Source organism: Aquarana catesbeiana, linkage group LG06 (assembly GCF_042186555.1).
Source record: "Aquarana catesbeiana isolate 2022-GZ linkage group LG06, ASM4218655v1, whole genome shotgun sequence".
NCBI lineage: Eukaryota > Metazoa > Chordata > Amphibia > Anura > Ranidae > Aquarana > Aquarana catesbeiana.
The window spans coordinates 364,497,569-364,524,213 of NC_133329.1; the positions used below are offsets into that span (position 1 = coordinate 364,497,569).

General features: G+C 41.5%; 1 protein-coding gene across 2 annotated transcripts in view; it reads right to left on the reverse strand.

Moving 5' to 3' along the window:
* Positions 1-26,645, reverse strand: part of GALNT13 (polypeptide N-acetylgalactosaminyltransferase 13) — a 540,125-nt gene that overhangs the window by 145,494 nt on the left and 367,986 nt on the right. For both annotated transcript variants that reach the window (XM_073634136.1, XM_073634138.1), the window contains exons 6-7: positions 23,127-23,244; positions 9,190-9,370 (exon numbers count right to left, since the gene is read on the reverse strand). In XM_073634136.1, coding sequence (XP_073490237.1) covers positions 9,190-9,370; positions 23,127-23,244 — 299 coding nt within the window. The remainder of the gene's footprint in view (positions 1-9,189; positions 9,371-23,126; positions 23,245-26,645) is intronic.

Consider the following 26,645-nt stretch of genomic DNA (forward strand, 5'->3'; position numbering starts at 1 on the left):
GATTTTCCGTCGGGAAATGTTGGATGTGAGCTTGTTGTCGGAAAGTCCGACCGTGTGTATGCTCCATCGAACATTTGCTGTCGGACTTTCCGCCAACAAATGTTTCTTAGCAGGTTCTCAAATTTTCCGCCAGCAAAACTTTGTTGTCGGAAAGTCCGATCATGTGTACACAAGTCCATCGCACAAAAGTTCACGCATGCCCTGAATCAAGCAGAGGGAGCTGCACTGGCTTTCTCACATTCGGGATTGTTGACCAACTTTTATGTGACCGTGTGTATGCAAGACAAGTTTGAGCCAACAGCCTTCGTACAAAAATCCACGGTTTTGTTGGCGGAAAGTCCGATCGTGTGTAAGGGACATTAGAGTCATTTCTCCTCTGGTGCTTCATTCCGCTGTTATCAGCATGTATCACTTCTGAGAAGTTTTCCCGACATATGAGATACATTTTGTGTCTAGGAGAAAGGGGGGAGAGCTCAGCAAGCAGCTTGTCTATCCAGAACACAGTTCTTCTGCTGTGTGGAGGGGTGTGTGTTCCTTTTCTCCAATCAGCTCCCACACACTGTAACTGCAGCTCTCTGCCCCCTCCTCTGTGCTCCTGGCAGATGAAGACAGATTTTAACATGATTCTGCCCTTTTGAAGGGATGTAGAGAAGAGAAGACAGCAGATAAACAAGTAAAATGTATGTAGTAGGATGTGTTTTATCTCTGTGTATCATCTGAGGCTGTTCATTTCACTGGGTATTATATGTGAGGGTTTACACCCACTTTAACTGCTCTGAGTTTGTAAGGGACATTATTCATATAAAATCTGCACTGTAAATTGTTATTTTGCTTTCTTATATTGTTCACTTTTGTGCAATTGGAAATAGTTGGATTGTAAATGTGTATACAGTACTGCATCTCAAGATAAGAAGTCTGTTTGCACTGAAATCTTTAAAGTCAAGTTCTGCTCGAGTGAGCACTGAATAGTGCATTTAATTGTATTTAAATATTTTCCTCTGGCCCACTGCTAATTAATAAAGCAGATATCTGTAACCTACTTGAGATAGCTTAAACTCTATTTAACCTGCAGTAATTAAAACAGAACATTATGCAAAAAAACTGTCACAAGTTAACCGAGAATTGTGAAACTCCCGCATTGCAATATATTATTCCACTGCTAGACTGAATAATTTTTAAACTAACAAAGATTTTTTTTTACTTTACTAAAAAAAAATATGGAGATGATTTTCATTTATGCATAAGAAAAAAATATTTTCAAATAGCAAGATCAGAAAAACACAATTTTAAATGTATTTTTTAGTGAGGAGGTCTTCTGAGTATAGCTTTCTGTTGTTCTGTTCTGCTGCTAGTTACTGTATATATGCACTCCAGTAGATTAAACAAAAAGAACATATTGGAGATTTATGAGGGATGAGGGGATGCAGAGTTGTATGAAGGATCAGGGGATACAGAAATCTATGAGGGATCAGGGAGTGCAGAAATGTATGGGGGATCATGGGATGCAGAAATTTATTAGGGATCGGCGAATACAGAGACTTAGGAGGGATTGGGGGATGCAGATATTTATAAGGGATCGGGGGATGCAGAGATGTATAAGAGATCAGGGGATGCAGAGATTTATGAGGGATCAAGGGATTCAAATATTTATGAGTGAGTAGGAGGCACGGGGCTTTATCACAGATCAGGGGATTCAAATAGTTATGAGGTATCAGGGGATACAGAGATGTATGAGGGATCAAGGGATGCAAAGATTTTTTAGGAATCAGGGGATACAAAGATTTATTAAAGATTAGGGGATACCTGGATTTATAAGGGAAAAAGTAACTACAGAGATTTAGGAGACAACAGCGGATGCAGAGATGAGGGATCAGGAATGCAAAGATTTAGGAGGAATCCGGGGATGTAGAGATTTATGAGAGATCAGGTGATGCAGAGATTTATGAATGATCAGGGGATGCAGAAATGTATGAGGGATCAGGGGATTCAAATATTTATGAGGGATCAGGGGATTCAAATATTTATGAGGGATCAGCGGATACAGATATGTATGAGGGATCAGGGGATGCAGAGATGTATGAGGGATCAGGGGATGCAGAGATGTATGAGGGATCAGGGGATGCAGAGATGTATGAGGGATCAGGGGATGCAGAGATGTATGAGGGATCAGGGGATGCAGAGATGTATGAGGGATCAGGGGATGCAGAGATGTATGAGGGATCAGGGGATGCAGAGATGTATGAGGGATCAGGGGATGCAGAGATGTATGAGGGATCAGGGGATGCAGAGATGTATGAGGGATCAGGGGATGCAGAGATGTATGAGGGATCAGGGGATGCAGAGATGTATGAGGGATCAGGGGATGCAGAGATGTATGAGGGATCAGGGGATGCAGAGATGTATGAAGGATCAGGGGATGCAGAGATGTATGAGGGATCAGGGGATGCAGAGATGTATGAAGGATCAGGGGATGCAGAAATTTAAGAAGGATTGGGTGATGCAGAAATGTATTATGGATCAGGAGATGCAGAGATTTATGTGAATTCAGGGGGTGCTTCGTTGTATAAGGGATTGGGGTATTACTGAGATTTATGAGTGATCAGGGGATGCAGAAATGTATGAAGAATAGAGAGGTTTATCAATGGTCATGGGATGCAGAGATTTATGAGTGACTGTAGGATGTAGATATTTATGAGGGATCATGGGATGTAGAGATTTATGACAGATCATGGGATGTAGAGATTTATGACAGATCAGGGGATACAGGAGTCTATGAGGGATCAAGGGATACAGAGGTTAATGGGGGATCAAGGGATGCAGAGATTTATTATGGATCAGGGGGTGCCAAGATTTATAAGCGGTCAGGGGACACAGAGTTTTATAAGGGATCAGGGGATGCAGAGTTTTATAAGGGATCGGGGGGTGCAAAGATTCATAAGGGATCAGGGGATGCAGAGTTTTATAAGGGATCAGGGGATACAGAGCTTTATAAGGGATCAGGGGATACAGAGCTTTATAAGGGATCAGGGGATGCAGAGTTTTATAAGGGATCAGGGGATACAGAGCTTTATAAGGGATCAGGGGATACAGAGCTTTATAAGGGATCAGGGGATACAGAGCTTTATAAGGGATCAGGGGATGCAGAGTTTTATAAGGGATCAGGGGATGCAGAGTTTTATAAGGGATCAGGGGATGCAGAGTTTTATAAGGGATCAGGGAATGCAGAGTTTTATAAGGGATCAGGGGATGCAGAGTTTTCTAAGGGATCAGGGGATGCAGAGATTTCTAAGGGATCAGGGGATGCAGAGTTTTATAAGGGATCAGGGGATGCAGAGTTTTCTAAGGGATCAGGGGATGCAGAGTTTTCTAAGGGATCAGGGGATGCAGAGTTTTATAAGGGATCAGGGAATGCAGAGTTTTATAAGGGATCAGGGGATGCAGAGTTTTATAAGGGATCAGGGAATGGAGAGTTTTATAAGGGATCAGGGGATGCAGAGTTTTCTGAGGCATTATTTCCTGTGGTAAGATACATAGAAGGGTTACACAGAGGAAGCTCGGTAACATCAATTTCCTAAAATGCACTTGGAAGGCAATGAGCTGCTTAGTCTGCATGTGACCAGTAAATGCCATGGATTACATTTTTAGATATAGCCTTCGCCTCATTCACTAATCTCAGCAGAAAATGAGCGCACTTGCACTTGCAGAGTGCACAGTCTATTTGCTTTTAGTAAATCAACCTCTAGGTCTGCTTTAACAAAGATGCCTCCTACATAGAGTGTTGAGTCTGTTGTTGTGTACATCACATTTACATGGCTATTACATATAAATAAGGGGGAATAGGGATATACTGGAATAAAAATTAAAAAAATGAGAGTCTGTAGTTTGTAGTTTAATTCTTGTCCCTAGAAGGGGGCTTTTTTTCTTCTAAAATCATACTGGAGGTTTAGTTCCCCTTATTTCAGATACATGTAGTTCTAGTTTAGTGGGGTGGAAATCATAAAACTACCTTTTCCAAAGTAATGTTCTGCCTCAGTCTGTTGAAGCAATGCACTTTTCAAATATGGGAACTCTTAACACTTTCTTTCTTTGACTTTTATGACTTGTTACAGTGAACCTGTGCTAATCAAAGACTGAAAACTAAAAGCAAATGATAAAAGCAGCCATATGCGCACCCCAGGATTCCCAGAATGCTGTGCACTTAATATGCAAATGAATCCTGCCAGTTAGGAGGTCAGTCGTCTGATACACTATACTCCTCCCCCTCCATGTCCCTCTATGGCGCCATCAATTCCTCTAACCGGGCCCACACCACACTGTGCGGGGCCACAGATGTCTGCTTTACTCAGTGGTAACATTTGCATTATGAGTCCCCTGGATATAAGGACTCCTGTGGTGTTCATGAATATAAATGAAAGTATAAGAAGGCACTTTTAACTCCAGCTTTCAATTTTTAAATGATGATGTCCATACAGGTACCCTTCATATGTAATGCTTTATAAAAGAAAATCTTCTTATGAAATGTTCATCTTTCCATTTTAACTTTCATGGGGGCAGCTATATTCATCTCCTTTAGAGATATAAAAGACGCCCTAATATAGTTTTCTGTAGATAGGAGCTCCTTGTGCTCTTTAACAGGGGAACACAAAAATATCCTTTCATTCTTCATATTATAATATAATAATTATCATTGTCTGTTTCACATGTCTCGTGTAACTGAGCAACCCAGCTCATCTACATCAATAAAAGTGATACTAAACAGAGATGTGTAAATTTCCATAAACCATTTATATAAATTATATATATATTATGCCACTGCATTTTATTTATTTTTTTAATCCTTATTCCTTACTTAAAGTGATACTAAAGTCTCCTTTTTTTGGTTAAAAATAACAAACATGTTATACTTACCTGCTCTATGCAGTGGTTTTGCACAGAGCAGCCCAGATCTTCTTCTCCTCGGGTCCCTCTTAGGCGCTCCTGGTCCCTCCCTCCTCTTGAGTGCCCCCACAGCAAGCAGCTTGCTATGGGGGCACCCAAGCTGAGCCAAAGCTACCTGTGTCCATTCAGACACAGAGCAGCCGCCTGGCCCCGTCCCCTTTCTCTCCTCATTGGCCAACTGACTTTGACAGCAGTGGGAATCAATGGTGCTGTGCTGTCTCAGCCAATGAGGAGGGGAGTCCTGGGCAGCCAAGACACTCCTGCAACATTGCTGGATCTAGATGGGGCTCAGGTAAGTATTAGAGGGGATGATGGGAGCTGCTGCACACAGAAGGTTTTTTATCTTAATGCATAGAATACATAAAATGCATTAGGATAAAAACCTTCTGACTTTAAAACCACTTTAAAGGGGTTGTAAAGGAATAATTTGTATTTTTTTTTTAAATAACAAACATGTTATACTTACCTCCACTGTGCAGCTCGTTTTGCACAGATTGGTCCTGAACCTGCTCTTCTGGGGTCCCTCTGCGGCTGTCTCAGCTCCTCCCCGCAAGAACTAATCACCTTCATGCGAGCTCTCTCGCATTTTGGTGAGTTCTTGCGGGTACGCTCCCGTGATACACCCGGCGGCTATAGCCGCTCACTGTATTACTCGGCCTCCCACCGACGCGCTGCGTCATTGGATATGATTGACAGCAGTGCGAGCCAATGGCTGTGCTGCTTTCAATCCATCCACTTTAGCCAATCAACGGCCAGGTTTAGCGGCGAATAGGAAATCGGGGGCGAGCGCAGCAGGTTTAGGGGCTCAGGTAAGTAAAACGGAGGGGCTGGGGGGGCCGGTATTGTCGGATGTTTTTTCACCATAATTCATAGGATGCATTAAGGTGAAAAAATGCAAACCTTTACAACCCCTTTAGCCTTATACCTGCAGCGCTGTTGTGTGGTCATGTGATCTTTCCCTGTTCTTTGGCATCTGCAGGGAAAGATCCTTGGGAGAGGCTTCTATTACTCTGCTGATGTGTGCTCTCTACAGTGTGAGTCTGGCCAGCAATGATTGGTGATGTGTCAGTCACATGACTAAAGAAACAGTTTCAGAAGAGCAATTCAAATTAGATTATAAATATCACTTAACTGTTTTACAGCTCCCAATAAATCTTATGTGTATTTTTGTGCATTAACATGGTGTAGGCGGAGTCAAAGATGATTGACACTAACTTTTATTTTGTTTAGATGGGATCTGCATCCAAGGCTCTTTTTTACTTTACAAGTATTAGTAATTACATTTGATATATTTAATACAGATTTATAATAAAACTAAGCTTTTGTGAGTTTCTTAGTGAATGTAATCCATCAGCATACTATATCCCACCCCCATAATGTTTAGCAATAGGAGAAGATGGATGATGAGATGGAGGAGGAGAGAGGGGAGTGTCATTCACCACTCTGTATATGACCACATGTGTGACTCTATACTCAAGTGCCCTGCACAGATAAGAAAAAGGGGAAGATTAATATCTTAGAAGGGAACCTAAATTGAGCATGCTCAGTAGAAGACACCACCTGGGCTAAACAATCTGAACCTGCAGTGGGGACACAGAGAAGATAGGAGGGACAGCTGAAGGCAGGGTCGACCAGGTATATTTCACTCTACACAAAACAAATGATTTAGTGGCTTTGTGAGTATGAATACTGTGTTATATAGTAATGAGAGTTTTTTTTTTATGGTCTGGCTTTAATGGCACTTTAAAGGGAATCTCTCAGAATATAAATATGGGAGCTGCCATCACTGACTTTTTCTTGATGTTGCATTCACCTGGGCTAAGATGATCCCTTTTGGGCATTGTGATTTTAGCATTAGTACGAATCAGTGCAAGACTATTAGGAATCGGCATTGGAGTATCTGCCAACAATGTAAGAATAAGTTGAATGTTAAGTATTGACTCTAAACTTTTGATGACACTTTAGTTTTTGGGGTTGTCTAGGTTAAGGTAGATGTAAACCCGATTCATGAAATATGACCTGGGCACATATATCTGTAGTGTTTACTTATCTCTATCTAAAGCCCTAAGTCCTGTGTCTTTCTGCTGCTCCGTTCTTCTGTTATCAGCATGATAACTTCTGACAAGTTCTCAGAGACGGGAGACAAAAGCAGCTGGAAATATGTGTCAGGGTGGGTGTTATAAATAGATTAGCAGAGAGCTGGTCTATTCACAGCACATCCCTGAAAGTATTTTCGTTCCTCTGCCTATGTGGAGGGGGGTTTGTGCCTTTCCTCCAATCAGCTGTCACACAGTGCATGCCCAGACTGCCCTCCCACTGCTGAAACAGGAAGAAAGAAAAAAATAACACAGTGGGGTTGATTTACTAAAGGCAAATCCACTTTGCACTACAAGTGCACTGCAAGTGCACTTGGAAGTGCAGTCACTTTAGATCTGAGGGGAAGATCTGAAATGAGGGGAAGCTCTGCTGATTTTATCATCCAATCATGTGCAAGCTAAAATGCCGTATTTTACTTTCCTTGCATGTCCCCCTCAGATCTATAGCGACTGCACTTTCATATGCACTTGTAGTGTAAAGTGGGTTTGCCTTTAGTAAATAACCCCCAATGTATACTTTCTAAATAGTATATAAAGCTGAAGACTGCATATATACAAGTAACGTACGTAGGGAGATTTGATTCATCTCTGTGTATCATCTGAGGCTGTTCACTTCACTGGGTATATGTGAGGGTTTACATTCACTTTAACATCCCTGGCGGTATTATTATTTCAGATTTTTGCGTCTCAAAGCGGTACAATTATTTTGCATAGAAATTTGGCGTTTTATATCGTAAGCCTGTAATTCTTAGCAATAACACACTTAAATCTGTCCACCAAGAGTCTAGTAGATATCCCGGGTATGATGAAGTTTGAAACACAAAATCATAAATTATAATATAATAAATACATATAAATAATTATTAAAAATAATAATATAATAATAATAAAATTAATTTCCCCATGATTCACTATCGCTCAATTCTGCAAGTGTTCTAATTTACTATCACTGTTTTCTAGCTGGTCCAAAGCCACTTTTGACATAAAGGGACACTTTTTGGTTGCTATGGACAATCTCCAGTTTCCAGGCAGAAAGAACAGTATATATATAATATAAAACTGCATGCAGGGCATTGGACAAAGCATTGGGGACAAAAGGGATGTGAAATGATTTCATACAGTACTGTAATCTGTATTGTTATGATTTTTACATTTTTTTGAATTTGCCGCCAGGCTCCACCCCCGTTCATCGCGACGCTCGCAGGGAACACAGCGGGGGGGGACATCGCAGGATCCTGGGGACAAGGCAAGTATACCGCCCCAGGATCCTGCAATGCAATCCCGAGTGTGGCTCGGGGTTACCGCTAATGGTGCTGAAATTTAACCCCGAACCACACTCGGGAATACCGTCTGGGAGGCTACGGTATTGAAGAGCTAAACTAATGTTAGGAATTAGATTGAGGGTGATATTTTATATTTTATTTATTGCAGGTATTTTTTGTGGCACGTCAATATATGCAGCATTTTACATACAGTAAATTGTACTTTCACATCAGTCTCTGCCCTCAAGGAGCTTACAATCTAAAGTCATTGGGGTTTATTTACTAAAGGCAAATCTAATTTACACTACAAGTGCATATGGAAGTGCAGTCGCTGTAGATCTGAGGGGGACATACAAGGAAAATAAAAAACAGCATTTTTACTTGCACATGATTGGATGATAGAAATCAGCAGAGCTTCCCCTCATTTCAGATCTTCCCCTCAGATCTACAGTGCCTGCACTTCCAAGTGTACTTGTAATGCAAACTGGATTTTCCTTTTAGTAAATAAAACCCTTTGTTTCACATTCATACATACACAATACTAGGGCCAAAATAGACGGAAGCCAATTAACCTACAAGTACGTCATTTGATATGTGGGAGGAAACCGGAGTATCCAGAGAAAACTCACGCAAGCACAGGGAGAACATGCAAAATCCATACAGGTAGCATCATGGTTGAGATTTGAACGGATGATCCTAATGCTGGGTTAATTTAAAGCCTAAGTGCAGCCAAACACACAAATAGAAAAAAAAAAACAGCTCAAGGGGTTATGGGGCTGTCAGGAACTCTCATCAAGAGAGCTTGGCTATCCCTGCCCAACAGCTTCTTATTTTAAAAACATATCCAAAGTTTCTTTTAGACTTCAGTCCTCTTTTAAATGCAAGACACTTACCTGGTGATATAATATAGAAGAAATCTTTGAAGTCATCCATCCAGACTTCCGCCAGCCTTCTGTTGTTTTTATTGATCACGTGACCTGTCCCACCGGGGAAGGTGTAGGGAGTGGCCTTTCGGAAGACGTGTCCCACATGCGAGCATGTGACAATTTCAAGCGATCCACCACACTGCCAGATCTAAAAGTCAAATAAAAGTTTAATATCACTTGAAACTTTCATGAACAGTTGTAAATATTCAGTTATACACACAAATGGTAAACGATGTGTGATGTGAATATGTAGAAAAGCTCTGCATTTTGATAAGACCGCGGTCTTCACTGATAAGAATGGAAGGGATCAGATTTTGGAAAAACATATTTCTTATAGATTTATGTCCAGAACATTTTTCTGCTGAGCTGGAACGTCTAAGCTTGTCATACGCCATACATTTAAATGCTGCCTATCCATATAGATTTATTTCACAAGAACAGAAATTTTATTATAAAGGTGGTCTGTTTTTAATACCTGCAACGTTTCCAGAAACAAACCTTCCATAACTTAAAATGTTCTCAGAATTCACAACCAGTTGGCAGTTAGATGAGCTTGCTCCAACACTACAAGGTGCAAAGTTAGTTTAAATGTACAGAAAAAGTGTGAAGGTGAAATAACACCGTACACCCTCCACACCCTCCTGGTCCCTGCTATACTTACCTCTGGCTATGCTGAGCTGTCAGTGTGCCAGTTCCAGCAGTCCAGGGATTTGAATTCCCCACTGTCAGGTCACCTGAGGCCAGGTAACAGATGCACACCGCTGGGGTCAGGAGCGCAGTGCTAAGCTTGTGGACCCTTTGGCTGAGTGCTGCGAATGGAGCTCTGGGTGGTTCAGGAAAGCAGCTCCACCTGAGCGCCAACATGGATCTAACAGGGAGCTAGAGCATAAGATTCTCAAGGGCGTGGAGTCTAAGAGCCAGCAGGTTTTCACCAGAGCCTCTGATGGTGAGGATGGACTTCGCTGCAGTTGACTCCAGGTTGCGCCCCCCAGGATCTCCCAGCTCACGCTCATGGCAGGCTCTGGTGGATGGAGAGGAAGCAGCAGTGCAGGGAAACAAGGAATAGTCAAAAGGACAAGCCAAGGTTTGGGGTAAAAGCAAACAGGGATGGTCAGGAGAACACGCTGAAGGTCGGGGTAACAAGCAGACAGGGATAGTCAGGAGAACAAGCCAAAGTCGGTACATGGAATAAAATGAAGAGCACATGACAAGAAACACACAGGGGAGCCTAAACACACTATTGCTCGGGCAAGGCTGGCTTGCAGTGCACAGTGTTCAATAGTGTTTCCTGTTAGAGGCTTGGGTGGAGCCATGCTGACAGAACATTACTTAAACACGTAGGTGTGAGAGTGCGGTCCCTAAGCTGATACACAGAGCAGAGCTAAGCAGACAGACAGGGCATGAAACATTACTGCAGATTCATGACACTCACTCTTCTCCCTCTTCTCTGTGCAGTGCTTCTGGAATGAACCAAAGCAATTCTGATTGGTCAGCACTGGCACACTGAATCGCTCTGGTCCATCTTAGAAGTGCTGCACAGAGAAGAGGGAAAGGAGCAGGGAATTAAAATCCCTGGATCACTGGAGTGGCTGCGGGGGCACTGACAGCTCAGCATTGCCGGAGGTAAGTATAGCGAGGACCGGGGGGGTGTACGGTGTTAGAAGTGTAATGGAAATTTGTAAGTTCTGTATATAATTGTATTGTATTTTGTATGTATTGCACACTGTCCTCACTGTGCACACAGCACTAATAATGTTTTCAGTAAATGTTTACATTCTTTCGAGTCCTGATTAGAATTAGCCTGCCTATGTAACGCCCCTTGTTACCATAAACGTACAATTGTAATATTAATGTGATACCTACGTAATCATGTGCATAAAAACCTTCAATTGCGTCATAATAAAGCAGAACAGTTATTTGGAAAGATGCTGAGTGTATCTTTTGTGTCTGTTCCCTACTGCAGTAGTTATTATTAATTTGGAACCACTAATCAATATGAGGATAGGAGTTGCCTATCATCAATTTAACCAAGTCAGAAGCTAACCTTTTAATTTTTTCTTTACAGGTAAACTAACACTTTAAAAGAGAAATTTGGGAATAAAAATAAATAAAATAAACACACATACTCACCTAGGTGAATGCAGCATTGGTCCAATGCAACATCTGTCCCCCCGCCACCTCTAAGACTGAGAACTGAGCGATCAATGACTGCTGACTGTCAGTCACTGACTCTGTACTCTGCCCCTTCAGCACTCACTAGAGGTCCAGGCTGTGCAGGGGGCAGGAGCGGCTGGCTCAGCTTCCCGGCACTTTGGCCCAGAACTTTGGCCCTACTTCTCCTTTAAGTAAACTATTGTATAGCTCCCAACTGCCCCTGATTTGCCCTCTTTTGGAACAAAGTTCCTCTGGTCCTCTTTCCTCCTTATTTATCCCCCATTTTGGTCTGATGTATATACCTGTATATACCTGATGTATATAGTTTTGGCTACTTAATGCGAAGAGAGGACTCATTAGAAAAGACCCTGATGCAGAAAACAAGATGGATAGATAGCATCATCGAATCAATGAACATGAAAATAAGCAAGCTCTGGGAAGCAGTGTAGGACAGAAAAGCCTGGTGCTCTATAGTCCATGAGGTCACGAAGAGTCAGACACGACTAAACGACTGAACAACAATATACCTGTATCACAAATGCCTGTCTTATTTTTGGCACAGTTTCCAGAGTTCCCCTTCAAGGCCAAAAACCAGACAGATTCTTTCCTAAGGGCTGTTTTTTTTAAGGCTTGTGGATTGTCAATGCAAAAGTAATCATTAACTACGGCATATTTGTTGTAACTCAGAGTGTGTTTTCAAGTAACCTGTCAGGAGCTGGACAGCATCCTGTCTGATCCATTGGACAACCCTGCCTTTTGCCTTGACTTCTGCTGAACCTTGAACTCTTTGCTCCTCCCGTGAACTTCCTGATTTAAGCATTGCGTCTGCACTTCCTGTTTTTCAGATTATGTTGCTCTCTCCAGCCAATATCTCCCTCTGCCTTCCCTGCTGCTATCCCTATCTTTGCTACCACTCATTACTGACCCTTGGCTTATTCCTCGATCTTTTGCCTGATCTCAACATGGAACTATCCGTTACTGACCTTTGTTTACTGACTATGCTTCTGTTTGATCCTTACCTGTTATATAGACTTCTGGACCCCGGCTTGCTCACCTCCTGGTGGGGCAATCCTGAGGACCGCGACCTGGTACTAACACACAGCTAAATCCATCTCCACCATCAGAATCTCTGGTGAACATCGGTTAGTACTTAGACCCTGCACCTCAGATGAGCCCTCGTCATCCACCAAGTGAACCTGCTTGTATATCTATCCTGCTGGTTAGGTTTTTATAGCAACTGTTCTTCGAGCCTGACCCCTGATTGTGACATACCCAAACATAATGTCACTTTTTCCACTCACTCAATATCCACTCACAAGAGGCTGAGACTGGAGAGGCGTCAGAGTGGTGACCGGGGGAGGGAAAGCCACACAATCCACAAAAAAGAAAAAGGCTTTGGATTCTGTAGACTGAGTAGAGGGTGCAAAGCCCAGAAGACAGTGGAGGCTATTGTGTGAAAATAAAAGTAATTTTGTGCTTCTGTGATGTAACTGGCCCCTAATGAATCAGATATCTGAATAATGTATGAGCTCCAGTTTGGCTGACACCATGAGTATGCATGACAGGTGATCTTTAAAATAACTGACCTCTCTTCAGATACCTTACAGCAGATCTAATGAGCAAGCTCTCGGTCCCCCCCCCCCATTCAGGCTGTCTTGTCTGTTTTATTTTAAATAACCTTATCTAATACAGCGTAGCAAAACCAATTTAACACAAATGCACATTTGAGTGGAAAAGGTGAAATCTGCAGTCATTTATAACTCATGGAAATATCAAATTATAGATTAATTGTACGAAGCTTCAGCTATTTTAGAAGCAATATTCCCATTTTATTTTACTGAGTGTCTTTTTGGCCAGGGAAAATGTGTACTGTAGAAATGAATTACAGAAAAATTGAACATTACTTAAGTTTAAACAGGCAGAAAGTTGCAGCTTACCGTCTGACCTAGATTTGGCTCAAAACCTTGATTCTATCAGGATGTTATTCATAGAGATGTAAAAGGGAAGGGACAAGCTAGAAACTACTAGTCGACTTAAAGTAGACCTTGCATGTAAATGTAAAATGCTCTTAGCCAACTGAAAGCAATAAAAAATAAAACCTTAGAAGAAATAATTTCCTTACATCATAGATGTCGGTGCACTCACCTAGAAAAGGATGATGTCCCTGGACCTTCTCAATTGATCCTGGAAAAGCTGAGAATCCCAAATCTGTTAATGGAGCATGTTCAAAATTTGGGATCCTGACCTTTCTCAGGATTCCATGGTGAGACCCAGTAATGCCAACAGGGCATCCGGGATGGGGGTAAGGAAAGCATTAATTGCTTTCAGTTAAGGGCTGATATAAGAAAGCAGTGGTGTGGCCATACCACAGCAGTAGGTCCTCACCCCGGGTTCTGGAGTATGGCCCAGTGATGTCAACAGGGCAACCAGGATGGGGGTAAGGACATTTTTTTTAACATTCTTAACAATTGCAGAGTTTTATTTTTTATTACTGTACTTTCAATTACGGACTGATTTCAAAAGGAGCAGAATGGTCATATCACAGCCATACAACTGAAAAAAAAAGAAAAAAAAAAATTAGCAGTTGTAAAGCACAGCAATGTGCTTTACAAATGTGCATTGTACTGTGCTGGCTTCGGGAGCCAAAGCCAGCAAAGCCCAATAAAACTACTTGGAAGAAAAAGTTGGGTGGAAAGCCCAGTCATGTGTTCTGTCAAAGTCACCTGGCTGGCTCTCCTCCAATCACAGAGCTCCCTTTATTCAAGAAAACGAAAAGGTAAATCACAGGCTATTGCAGCCTTCTTTTTATAAATGAGCATTTAGCTGTGCGCCCTGGTTTGCTATGCCAGCAGCGTATAACTGATAGCAGATAGTGATATGCTTTCTCTGTTAAATATGAGCCACTTAGTGTTTTTTTTTTTTTTTTTTTTTTTTATTATTCAGGGGTGGGGGTTGCAAGTTAAGCTGACTTTGCATTCTCATGCAAGGTTTTAGTTAAACTGGCCAGATGCCAACATAGACTTTTGAGGCCAACAGATTAAAATACAGATATTTACTAGGCAGGATGGAAGGTGCATTTTCTTTTGAATTGATTTTTATTATTTCAACCCCAGGCAAACGGCTAAATACACAGATGAAATACATATATGATTGCTGTTTTACTTACTAAAGGTTAATGTATTTCAGTCCATCCAGTTCTGTAATTTACTTCAAGTTATCACACAGAATAGCCCTTTCTGGCAGGGCAGGAGGCCTAATCTGTATCTACTGCAGTTTATTAGGTCTTGTCCCTCCCCCAGCCTGTGACTGGACAGTGAAAGAAGAAACAACAGTCTGATTAGCTTTTCTCTGTCACTTTGGTCCCTCCTCCTATTAGCATGTTTCTTGGTAGCATATGAGAACTGCGGTGGAATTGACTAGCTCCTTATGCTGCATCTCCCTCTCCAAGTCTGAGCCCTGCTGTACAGGGGATTGCAAGAGGCAGGTGCACTTTAAATACTTACACTAGCTTCATTTTAAAAATATATGTAATGATCTTTTAATGAGCAGCATTCTTCTTTGTCTTTTATATCTGTCTGGAAATCAGCCGTAAATCTTATTTTTTTTTTCTATCTACCTTTGATGATAATGATTATAATAATAATAATTGGACTGCTCAGTCAGTCTATGTGCACAGCCTACTTTTTACGCTTTATACTGCACTAAATTAACAGGGATGTCAATATGCTTAAAAATTTTTCTTTAAATTCTCTTGTAAAATATCCAATTATTCCAATATTTCTCTTGCAGTTTATAAAACATATCTTGATGAAGGCAAATGGTCATTTACCTATGCACACTAGTCTTTGCATAAAAAGTTTCATTAAATGTACATATTACAAAAAGTACATGCATTTAAATAATTGCAGAAGGAGTTTTAAATGAGCACTTCACTTTCCATTAACCTCCTTTATTTTTTGAAAACTTCAGGACCAGAGCAATTTTTTATTTTTAGCACTGCAGCAATTTATCCATCAAAAACTCTTTATCGTGCAAGATATTCAAACACGTTGAAGATATTTTTGACAGCTAGAACTGTTGTAAAATAACATAAGTATCTGCATGCTTTTATAGGCATATTTCAGGAACTATAAAAAAAAAAATACAGAGAAAACCTATTTTGAAAATTACTTCCCAAGTGTTTTTAAAAAACAATAAGAGACCCCTAAACAAAATGACCCCAATTTTTTAAAAACAAATGATGCTCTTTATTAAAGGGCAAACTGCAGTACAATTAGTCTTTTAATGAATGAAGCCCCCCAATCCCCTGTGTGCGGCCCACCTGGTCCAATACTCACCTTCGTTTTTGATCCAACGGTCTTCACTGTGTGGCCCAGCAAAGTGCTACACAGGTCTTGCTTCTGAAAATATGCCAACCGGGTCCTCGTCAGACTGCACATGTGCAACATGCCCCTATTGGTTCCTCTGGGGATCCGTACTCATGGCAGCCACCTATGATCCTGCAGATCACCGAAACGAGGATAAAATGTGAATATCGGACCAGGTGTCCTACATTCTTTAAAGAAAACCATTTATGCAAACCCAAGGTCACTAAAGCCTAAATGCAAAGACAAATGTGAGCATCCTTAGTATGCTCTGTTAATTTGGAAATAACTCCATGACTAATCTGCCTATCCAAATCATTTTTACATTTTTTTAGGGACATATATAGCTTTTTATACATGAGTTACTCCACGCCCTGAAACCTAAACAGTAGTGAAATGCAATAAATACAATAACATATTGTGATGAATGTCAGTCCATGTGGGAACACTTTAAGTACTTGAAGGGGAACACGTGTCATTTTGTCCTTCGGAGCATGAGCACTTTATAGTGGCTTTTCCACAAACAGCACGTTTATAGTGGGACTTTATTGAACTATCTATATGATGTTTATATGTTGTTTTTTATGTTTACACATTTTACTTTATCACAAGAATGGTGTAATATTATGTGGAGCTAGTGTCTGTCATTATATACGAATTTGCATTCAATATTTCTATGCAATGGAACTGTTATTATGTTCATGTTCCAAGCCTTTGAGTTATATTGAGGGCCCAGTGCTGAGATTTTTTGTGTTTTGTGTGTAGTGTGAGGCCTGATGTCAGGCTATCATTATTATTATTATTATACAGGATTTATATAGCGCCAACAGTTTGCGCAGCACTTTACAACATGAGGGCAGACAGTACACTTACAATACAAATCAATACAGGAGGGATCAGAAGGCCCTGATTGTTAGAGCTTACAATCTAGAAGGGAGGGTCAAGTGGAAACAAAAAGGTAATAACTGTGGGGGATGAGCTGATGGAGAAAATGAAAATACAGTTAGGTGTGGGTAGGGTAGGCTTCTCTGAAGAGAAGGGTTTTCAGGGATCGTCTAAAAGCTAATGGACTAGGAGATAAGCGGACAGATTGGGGTAGGGCATTCCATAGGATTGGAGAGGCTTTGGAAAAGTCCTGGAGGCGAGCATGGGAGGAGGTGACGAGGGAGCTAGAGAGCAGGAGGTCTTGAGAGGAAGGAAGAGAACGAGTAGGTTGGTATTTAGAGTCTAGGCTAGTGATGTAGCTGGGGGCAAAGTTGTGGATGGCTTTGTACGTAGTTGTTAGTATTTTGAATTTAATTCTTTGGCTGAGTGGAAACCAGTGGAGGGATTGACAGAGAGGAGTGGCAGACACAGAGCGATTGGTAAGGTGGATGAGTCTGGCAGCAGCATTCATGATGGATTGAAGAGGTGATAGACTATGTAGAGTTAAGCCAATGAGAAGGGAGTTGCAGTAGTTGAGACAAGAGATGACCAGCTTGTGAATTAAGAGCTTTGTTGTGTCATTGGTTAGAAAGGGGCGTATTTTGGAGATGTTGCGGAGGTTGAGGCGGCAGGATTTGGACAGTGATTGGATGTTTTGCTTGAAGGAAAGTTTAGAGTCCAGGACTACACCTAGAACCTTGGCATGTTGGGATGGGCTTATCGTTTTGACAGAGAGATCAGGGAAAGGGGAAAGGGCATATGGGGGAAGAAAAATTATAAGTTCGGTTTTGGATAGATTGAGTTTGAGGAAGTGGTGTGACATCCAGACTGATATATCTGATAGTAAATTAGTGATACAGGAGGAGACAGAGGGAGTGAGCTGAGGGGTAGAATAATAGATTTGGGTGTCGCCAGCGTAGAGATGGTATTGGAAGCCATGGGAGGCTATCAGTTGACCCAGGGAGGAGGTGTAGATTGAAAATAGGAGAAGTCCAAGAACAGAATCTTGGGGGACCTTGCAGCAGCTTTGTTTTTCATTCATGGTATTACATATAGCTTTTATAAGCTACGCTGCTTTATTACCTGGCTTTTTTTATTTTTTATTTTTCATTAAAAGGTGACAAATTGAATTTCTAACAATGCAAAAGAAAGCATGCATGTTATTCTGTACATTATGGTTTTCAATCACAATTTTTGTGACTGTATAATTTTGGACACACTACTAAACCTTGTGGACAGCCTTCTCAGAAGAGTTGAAGCTGTTATAGCTGCAAAGGGTGGGCCAACTGAATATTGAACCCTACGGACCAAGACTGAGATGCCATTAAAGTTCATGTGACTGTAAAGACAGGCATCCCAATACTTTTGGTAATATAGTGTATATTAAACAGATGAAAAACTAAGAAAGAACAAGGGATAGAACGATTTGTAAAAGAAAATGAAAAATTAGCAATATATTTCCACTTAGTCAAAACATTTCGACATCGCACCTAGGAGCTTGTTCAAAAGTCCAAAGCTTTTTTACTTGAAAGATTGCATAAGGGCACAGTGTTTCAGAATCTGAAACATTGCACTCTTATTTGTTATATCAAATATAAAAGCTTTTGACGTTGCAACAAGTTCTTAGGTTTGATGGCAAAATATTTTGTCTTGGTTCCAAAAGACAGTCACTTTAAATGAAGATGAAAAGTTGTCATGTGACCTTAAAGTGGAATAAGACCCTATCTGAGCACCACAAACCAAAAACGTTTTTAAATATATTTTTAACATTCAAAGCAAACCCACCCATCCATCCATGTCTCTATGCTTTATTTTGTTGAGAAATAACTTTGAAAAACACCCCCTAGCATTTCTAGCCATCTTGAATAAGAGCAGACAATTCAGGTCGCATTTACTTAATGGAATCCACCTGCCCTTAGCTCAGCATGAAGTCAGGAGGGTATGCTTAGCTGAGAAAGCCCCTCCACCCCTCCTCCAGATGAAAGAAAAAAAATGCCCATGAAGACTCCTGGGATACATGACATCATTTTGGCCTAGTTCAGAAACCACAAAAAGTGCATATACTAAGACAACTCCTCCATGCTCAAGTGAAATAAATCACATGGCAAGCAGCTGGAGAACACAAATCAGTGGAAATTTTCATAGGCTTGGATTTCTACAGGTCACCAGGTAGCTTCCAAGCTTTGCAGCCCTTGTCGAACAGGTCCCAAACACTGGACAACAAAAAAGAAGAAGAGCACACCACATAAGTGCATTACAAATGGTACCATTTATTATCTGCATTGGGTGTTGTTTGTGCCTATCTGGAGCTACAAATTAAGGCTACAGTTGGAGTCGCCTTCTGGTTCATGTTATGTGTCTGTGTTTATTTCAGTAAATGATACCCTTGGTAATGCACTAGGTTGCTGAGGCCTTCTTCCTTTTTTTTGTCCAGAAACCAGGAAGAAACTGAAGAAATGTAAAAAAAGATTTAGAACAAGTCAATATCATAAATCTTCCTGTCTATTTACTAATGCTAACTGCATAAGGATTAGAAATTGTTAATGTTGATAGGGAAAGATTAGTTCTGCTTTAGGACATACCTGTTTGTCCTAATTTGGGCTGACTCTTTTAGTCAGTAGTAGGGTGATAACATTAAAGTGATTGTAAAGGTAATTTTTTTTTGGGCAGCTCGTTTTGCACAGAGTGGCCCCGAACCTGCTCTTCTGGGGTCCCCCGGCTCTCTCGGCTTCTCCCCACATCTGATAACCCCCTTGGAGATGTGCTTCCCTGAGGGGGTTACCTTACGGGCGCACAGCATTCGGCGTCCATAGAGGCTGAATGCAGGGCTCGGCCCCGCCCCTGGCACTCGCTTCATTGGATTTGATTGACAGCAGCGAGAGCCAATGGCTGCGCTGCTATCAATTTATCTAATCAAGAACTGAGAACCCTGGACAGAGAGACAGCGCGTCCCCGCCAGGTCAAGTTCGAGGGTTCAGGTAAGTAAAACAGGGGAGCTGGGGGGCCGGTCACTGACAGGTGTTTTTTCACCTTAATGCATAGGATGGTACAACCCCTTTAAGACCCTTTTCACAAGAGAGGTCTGATCTTGTCCATCTATCCATTTTTCAGCTGGACCCGACTGGATCCTCCATTCTTCTCTATGGGCAGTTGGATGTAAACAGACTAGTCTGTTTAGACCCAGCTACCTCCAGGTCCATTCCGGCAAAAAAAAAAAAAATCAAAGGGGGTCTGTTCCCCTCCGTCTGGCCTGATCAGATTGGAAGGCAGTCAGGTGTAAACGGACAACCAGTCCATTTAAATACAGCTGCCTACAGAGCAGGACGGGCTGACACGGACCTGTCATCTGCCCAAACCGCACCGCTCAGCACGGTAACAGTGGACAGATCCCCTGCTGAGCAAAACCAGATCTGTAGGCCTAATTCCGGTCATACATTCGACAGCTTTGTTGCTTTCCATTACCTTTCACCCACATCAGTCTGCCAGTCACAATTTTAACCATTTTCCTGTTTGGAATGACCAAATGAATACAGTTTGTAGGGAAGTTTAAAAAATTGCCCTCTAGCCGGCATGCAATGTTTATTAAATTTCTGTTGCAATTTCAAACCACAGAAAACTGACAAATGACACTGTCATTATAACAAAGAAAGGAAAAGAAAAGATATCTAACCAATGCAAACTGAAATCTGAAATGTAAAACAGCCCTCTATAGGAAACATAGTTCAGTTCCCCCGTTTGCGTTAAAGAATTCACTACGGAGCAGCAATTTAAGGAAAAACACTTAAGCAAATGTATAAAAACACCATAAAGAGTATCCTTCCACATGCTATAAAATCACTTTTCTGGTTCAATAAGTTTTTATTGCAGAAATAGTGTTAACCATACAACAATGTCAAAGGCACCGAGATTGCCCACACAGGGGATAGAACTGGCGCATAATAAAATCACTTTTCAGTACAATGAAAGTACCGAAAGTTAAATGTTTGTTTCTAAACTCAGGGTTGCAGTGGCTGCTTCATAAGCTAACTGGTGGAAGGGAAGGTAGGTAGGCTGGCATATTGGGAAGGAGGAGCCTCAGCATGTATGACAATAATGTGGTGATTAGGTATACAAGGAGGAAAGTGCCAATAGCAGAGCATATGAAGTCCAAATTTATTTTAATTTTGAATCTTTTATCAACAGTACTAATCTCATTGTTTAACAGTACTAGGCCCTGATGAACGAGGACTCTTTGAACCTGAAATGCATTAGCTATTTATGATAAAAGAGTCTGAATAAAATTAAATCTGGACTTTATACGTTCTGCCTTTGCCAAATTCCTTCTGGCATCCCAATCCCTACATGAGTGTCGAACTTTGGCCACCACTAATGGAAGAGCTGCCTAAGCATAATCACTCCCTCTGCACATTAAGACCTGACAGAGAATACTTGCTGCTATAAGAGATCAAGCACCCCACACCTTTCTTCTGCTTCCCATTAGTGTGGTGATTGTCACTCCAGGGCAGTGTCCCTCAACCTCAGTCCTCCACACTACCTCCAGCAGGCCACATTCTGGGAATTTCCCTTTGATAAAATACCTGTCATGAATAGCACACCATTGACACTGGTTTAAAGCACCTGTGCAAAGTGATGGAAAACCTTGAAGCATAACCTGTTGGTGGTAATTGAGGACTGAGGTTGGGAATCTCTTCTCTAAGGCCTTCTATGCACAAGCTTCAGCTTGTATCAGGGCAGTGTGCACAACAAATTTTTACAAGACATTTGTAAAGCTTTTAAAAAAAACTTTGAGCAGCTTAGCTTAAAAAACAGCTCCAAAATGAGAATTTTAAGCAAAGCTCTTAATGGGAGTGCTGGCTATCATTTAGTTCCATAAAGTTTTATTAAAAAAAAAATACAAAGGTACAAACATTCTAATTTTTGAAAGGTGACAATTCAGCTTGGAACAGAGTATTGCGATATAAATGACCATTTAAACTTCAACACGACCTCGAAGAACTAGGGTTGTAACGTTAGAGGAAACAATTACAACTCAGAAATTCAAATAAACAATTAATATTATTAACACAATTCAGATTGTAGTGGCATTCGAATTGTGTAAAATGAAAGATGTTTTAAGAAGAGATCTCATCCAGATGAACTAAGAGTTGGATGTAGCTGTCAGAAGACTGTTATGAGGTGGAAGGGAAGAGAGGAGGAGAAGAATACAGTTCCTTAGAACCAAGCCACTATTTTATTGCATATTTAAATGTGTGAGTCACCGTTGGTGTGTGATGTGTAGGAAAAGGAAGCTTCTAACAAGTTTTTAGCAGTCTTTCAACAAGTTTCAAGTAATGCTGAAGTTTTCTAGCAGCTTGTTTAAAATGATAATCAGCATTCCTATTAATATCTGTGTTTGACCTCCCCAAACTGGAGCTGAATGGGACTTTTAAGGCTTCAAGAAAGCTGTTCAAAGCTCGCTGAAAAGCTTTGCTAATGTTTTGCAAAAGCTTGATGTATGCACAGTTCTTATACAAGCTGAAGCCTTCATGTTGTGTACAAAGCCTTAGGATGGCTATATATGGTCAGATACATTGCCAAGAATGTAAGGTGTGAACTCATTCTAGCATTAGAATCTGCTCTATTATTGACGTGATAATGACAAAAATGCACATGTGGTATTTTTAAAAGTAAAAATTCCAGGCAAAACCTGGAAAAATGCCCCCCCCCCCCCCCCCCAACACCTATTCTGACGAGCCTGTGTTAGAAAGATCTGTATACTTACCCATCTTCAGGCTGCTCCAGTTTGGTCACTTGATCTGGTTCCTCTCTGTCAGCCAGCGGCTGCAAGGAAGGGGAGGGAACACCGACAATGGATGGGCAATAGGAGCCTTTGGGTGACTTCACTGTTTCCAGGCATTACCAGCCAATGTTAAGCACTTTCTCCTCTCCCCTGTAACCGCTGCTGCCTGACACAGGGGAGATCATGTGACCAGGCCATAGGTAAGTATCTCTCTTACACAGGTTAGTCAAAGTAGGTGTTAGGAGGGGGGAGGGAGTATTTTTAAAAGTAGTTATGGATTTCTTGGAATTTTACCTTAAATTATTTACTGTTCTCTGTACTTATCAAATCTCTTGATTTTGCGGCTGTCTCTGACTGGGAGGCATTATTATTTTTTTCTAAGAGAAAAGCAATATTATCACAGCAAGCAATGCTGAAAAATGAGAACATTACTTGCTTTGATCGATCTACAGCCTTGGATTGAAGAGCAATCAGAAAGTCAGAGAGAACTGCAGATTTTGTGCAGTGTTACCACCCACATTATAGTACATAGCCACATAGCACAGTGGAAAGCAGATAGTCACAACAGTATGAGTATCACTTTATGGATTCTCTGGTAGGTAGAGCCATTCACGTGTATGTTGTTTGAGCATTTAACTGTTTGGTGGAAGTAGCTCCCAAACATTTGTTCCAGTGATACTTACTCTGAAAGACATCTCCAGATTCTCTCCACCCCAGATATCCATGCCTGAATCGTACGTGCCAAGCTCTTCAAAATAATTCTTGTCAATGGAAAAAAGGCCTCCTGCCATTGTAGGTGTTCTGCAGAAAAGAAGAGGATATAGATTTATAAATCTGTACATTAAAGTGTAAGTAGATATTTTTTTTGCTTTAATGGTAAAAAGATAATATGAAAAGCCAGCAAACAAAATCATAACTTATGTTTTAAATATCACACAAATCAGGCCAGATCATTAAAACATAGAAAACCAAAAATGCATCTTGGAAACCAAGCTTTTTTTTTTTTCACCCTGATTGACTTACATGACTGAGCAATGCCCGAAAACATAGGTTGAAAAACGATACATGCCTATCAGGATACAGCCAATGGAGGCCTGAACTTAACCGACCGTCTCGCGTACAAATACTGCGGCACAATGGCATCGCTGTGCAAAACCCCGTACGGGTTTCCTTTAAGAGCCGCCAGAGGGCGTGCGCCGCCAGAGGGGCCCGATGCATGTGGCTGGCGGTCTCGATCGCTGCTGGCCATGCGCAATCGCGTGCACGAGCACCAGCACGGGTATTTGTGCTGTCAGAGGAGAGGAGACATGTTTGTTCCTAGTAAGTAGAAACAGCGAAATATCTCCTCTCCTACTCAGTCCTATCCCCATACAGTTAGAACACACTGAGGGAACACACAGTTAACCCCTTGATCGCCCCCCTAGTATTAACCCCTTCCCTACCAGAAGGGGTTAACACTAATGCCCCGTACACACGGTCGGACATTGATCGGACATTCCGACAACAAAATCCATGGATTTTTTCCGACGGATGTTGGCTCAAACTTGTCTTGCATACACACGGTCACACAAAGTTGTCAGAAAATCCGATCGTTCTGAACGCGGTGACGTAAAACACGTACGTCGGGACTATAAACGGGGCAGTAGCCAATAGCTTTCATCTCTTTATTTATTCTGAGCATGTGTGGCACTTTGTGCGTCGGATTTGTGTACACACGAGCGGAAATTCCGACAACGGAAAATTGTTGTCGGAAAATTTTATAGCCTGCTCTCGAACTTTGTGTGTCAGAAAATTCTATGGAAAATGTGTGATGGAGCCTACACACGGTCGGAATTTCCGACAACAAGGTCCTATCACATATTTTCCATCGGAAAATCCGACCGTGTGTACAGGGCATAACACTGCATTTTTATAGCACTGATCACTGTATTGATTACAGAATTGCATGACCGTGCAATTACCAGTTAAAACAACGCAGTGCCAAATTGTAAAAAGTGCTCTGGTCAGGAAGGGGGTAAAAACTTCCGGGGATGAAGTAGTCAAAGTGAAAGTCCATGTTAAAACTAAAATCCCTGCATCAATAGCCACCAGCATTCTAACACTAACCTCTCTAGCCCTGTAAATAAAAAAAATGAGTATACATAGCTTTTCTGCAAGCGATCCGACCCTCTGCAGAGGACCCGGCTGACAACGGCTGTGAAATGAATGAGAAATGACGTCACCCATAGACTTACTATGGGGCTTAGGTTGTCGGACGTGTCCTCTGCACCCGCCTCCACAGCGAAGCCACGGCTGACAGCTCAGCATGGGATTGGGTCGGATTGCCTCGGATCGCCTGCAGCTAAGGGATACTATACTATAGGTATGTATACTCATTTTTTTCTTTACAGGGCTAGAGAGGTTAGTGTTAGAATGGACTGAGAGGGCTAAAGCATTTTGGCCTGAACAGCATGGATATGTGGCCGCCCCCACCCCCCCGGACAGCTGTCTATTTAAAAAAAAAAAGGGGGGGGGGGTCATGGTCACTTTAAAGAAAGATTACTAGTATGTCAGGCGGGAAAATTGGGGTCATGTGACATTGGAGACTATTGGGGAATGTCACATGACCGCATTGGAATGTTCCAGAAGGTCACATGACCAGCGGGAACATTCTGGAAGCGGGGCTCATCTATATAAAGGGGCCCCCCGCGGGAATTTCCTCACAGCTGGTCAGAGTATAGCAACAAGCTCCCCACCCCCCACCCTTGTTACATTTAAAGGAGGGACTTGTTTTATTGATATGCGGTACTGCTCGAGTCCTGAAGACTGAGCTGTTTATATTTATTATTTACAAGTGAGAATTTTATGTATTCATAAAATGATTGAATTGATTTAAGTAATTTACAGTTTACACCAATAAATGTGCCGCGGCCAATTATACACCAAGTTACGTCGTTGAGTTTCTTTAGGCCGCATCTATTCATAGGTGCAGCCTACATTTCCATGGTGGTGGCTATAGATGCAGGGATTTTAGTTTTAGCATGGACTTCCACTTTAAGCCTAGTAGACATGATCAGAAAATCGTATGAAAAATAACGCTTTCTAAGTGATCATATGATAATCTGATCGTTCACCGCTTGCCGACCAGCCACCGCCATTTTACGCCGGTAGGTCGGCACGATCTTGCGAACTGACGTAGCTATATGTCGGCTCGCGGGGTCGGGATAGCAGCACAGCGGGGGTGTCGATGCTTGTGGCCGACGGTCGCAATGACCGCCTGCCACAAGCAATCGCGAATACAAGAGACAGAACAGGGACGAGTGTGTGTAAACGAGTGTGTGTAAACACACACTTCCCTGTTCTGTTCTCAGAGGAGTGACAGATCATGTGTTCCTATTAGCTAGGAACCACGATCCGTCACTTCCTCTAATCAGTCCCCTCCCCCTTCAGTTAGAAACACACACAGGGAACACAGTTAACGCCTCGATCGCCCCCTAGTGTTAACCACTTCCCTGCCAGTGACATTTTTACAGTAATCAGTGCATTTTTATAGCACTGATCGCTGTATAAATGCCAATGGTCCCAAAAATGTGTCAAAAGTGTCCGATGTGTCCACCATAATGTCGCAGTCCCGATAACAATCACAGATCACCGCCATTACTAGTTAAAAAAAAAAATAATAATAAAAATGCTATAAATAAACTTTTGCACAAACCAATCAATATACGCTTATTGCAATTTTTTTTACCAAAAATATGTAGAAGAATACAGATTGGCCTAAACTGCGAAAAAATTTGCTTTTTAAAAAAAAAAATGGGGATATTTATTTTAGCAAAAAGTACAAAATATTGTGTTATTTTCAAAATTTCGCTCTTTTTTTTTGTTTATAGCGCAAAAAATAAAAAACGCAGAGGCGATAAAATACCACCAAAAGACAGCTCTATTTGTGGGAAGAAAAGGACGTCAATTTTGTATGGGTACAGCGTGGCACGACTGCGCAATTGACAGTTAAAGCGACGCAGTGCCGAATCGCAAAAAATGGCCTGGTCATTTAGCAGCCAAATCTTCCGGGGCTGAAGTGGTTAATACACAGATTTCGAGAGACGATCAGGACAGTTCATCTGAAATTATCCGAAGGGACAAACATGAAAATTTTGCTCGTACGATACCAGAACATACGATTTTCGTTTAATAAGTACAGTTTTCATCTGCAAATTGAATAC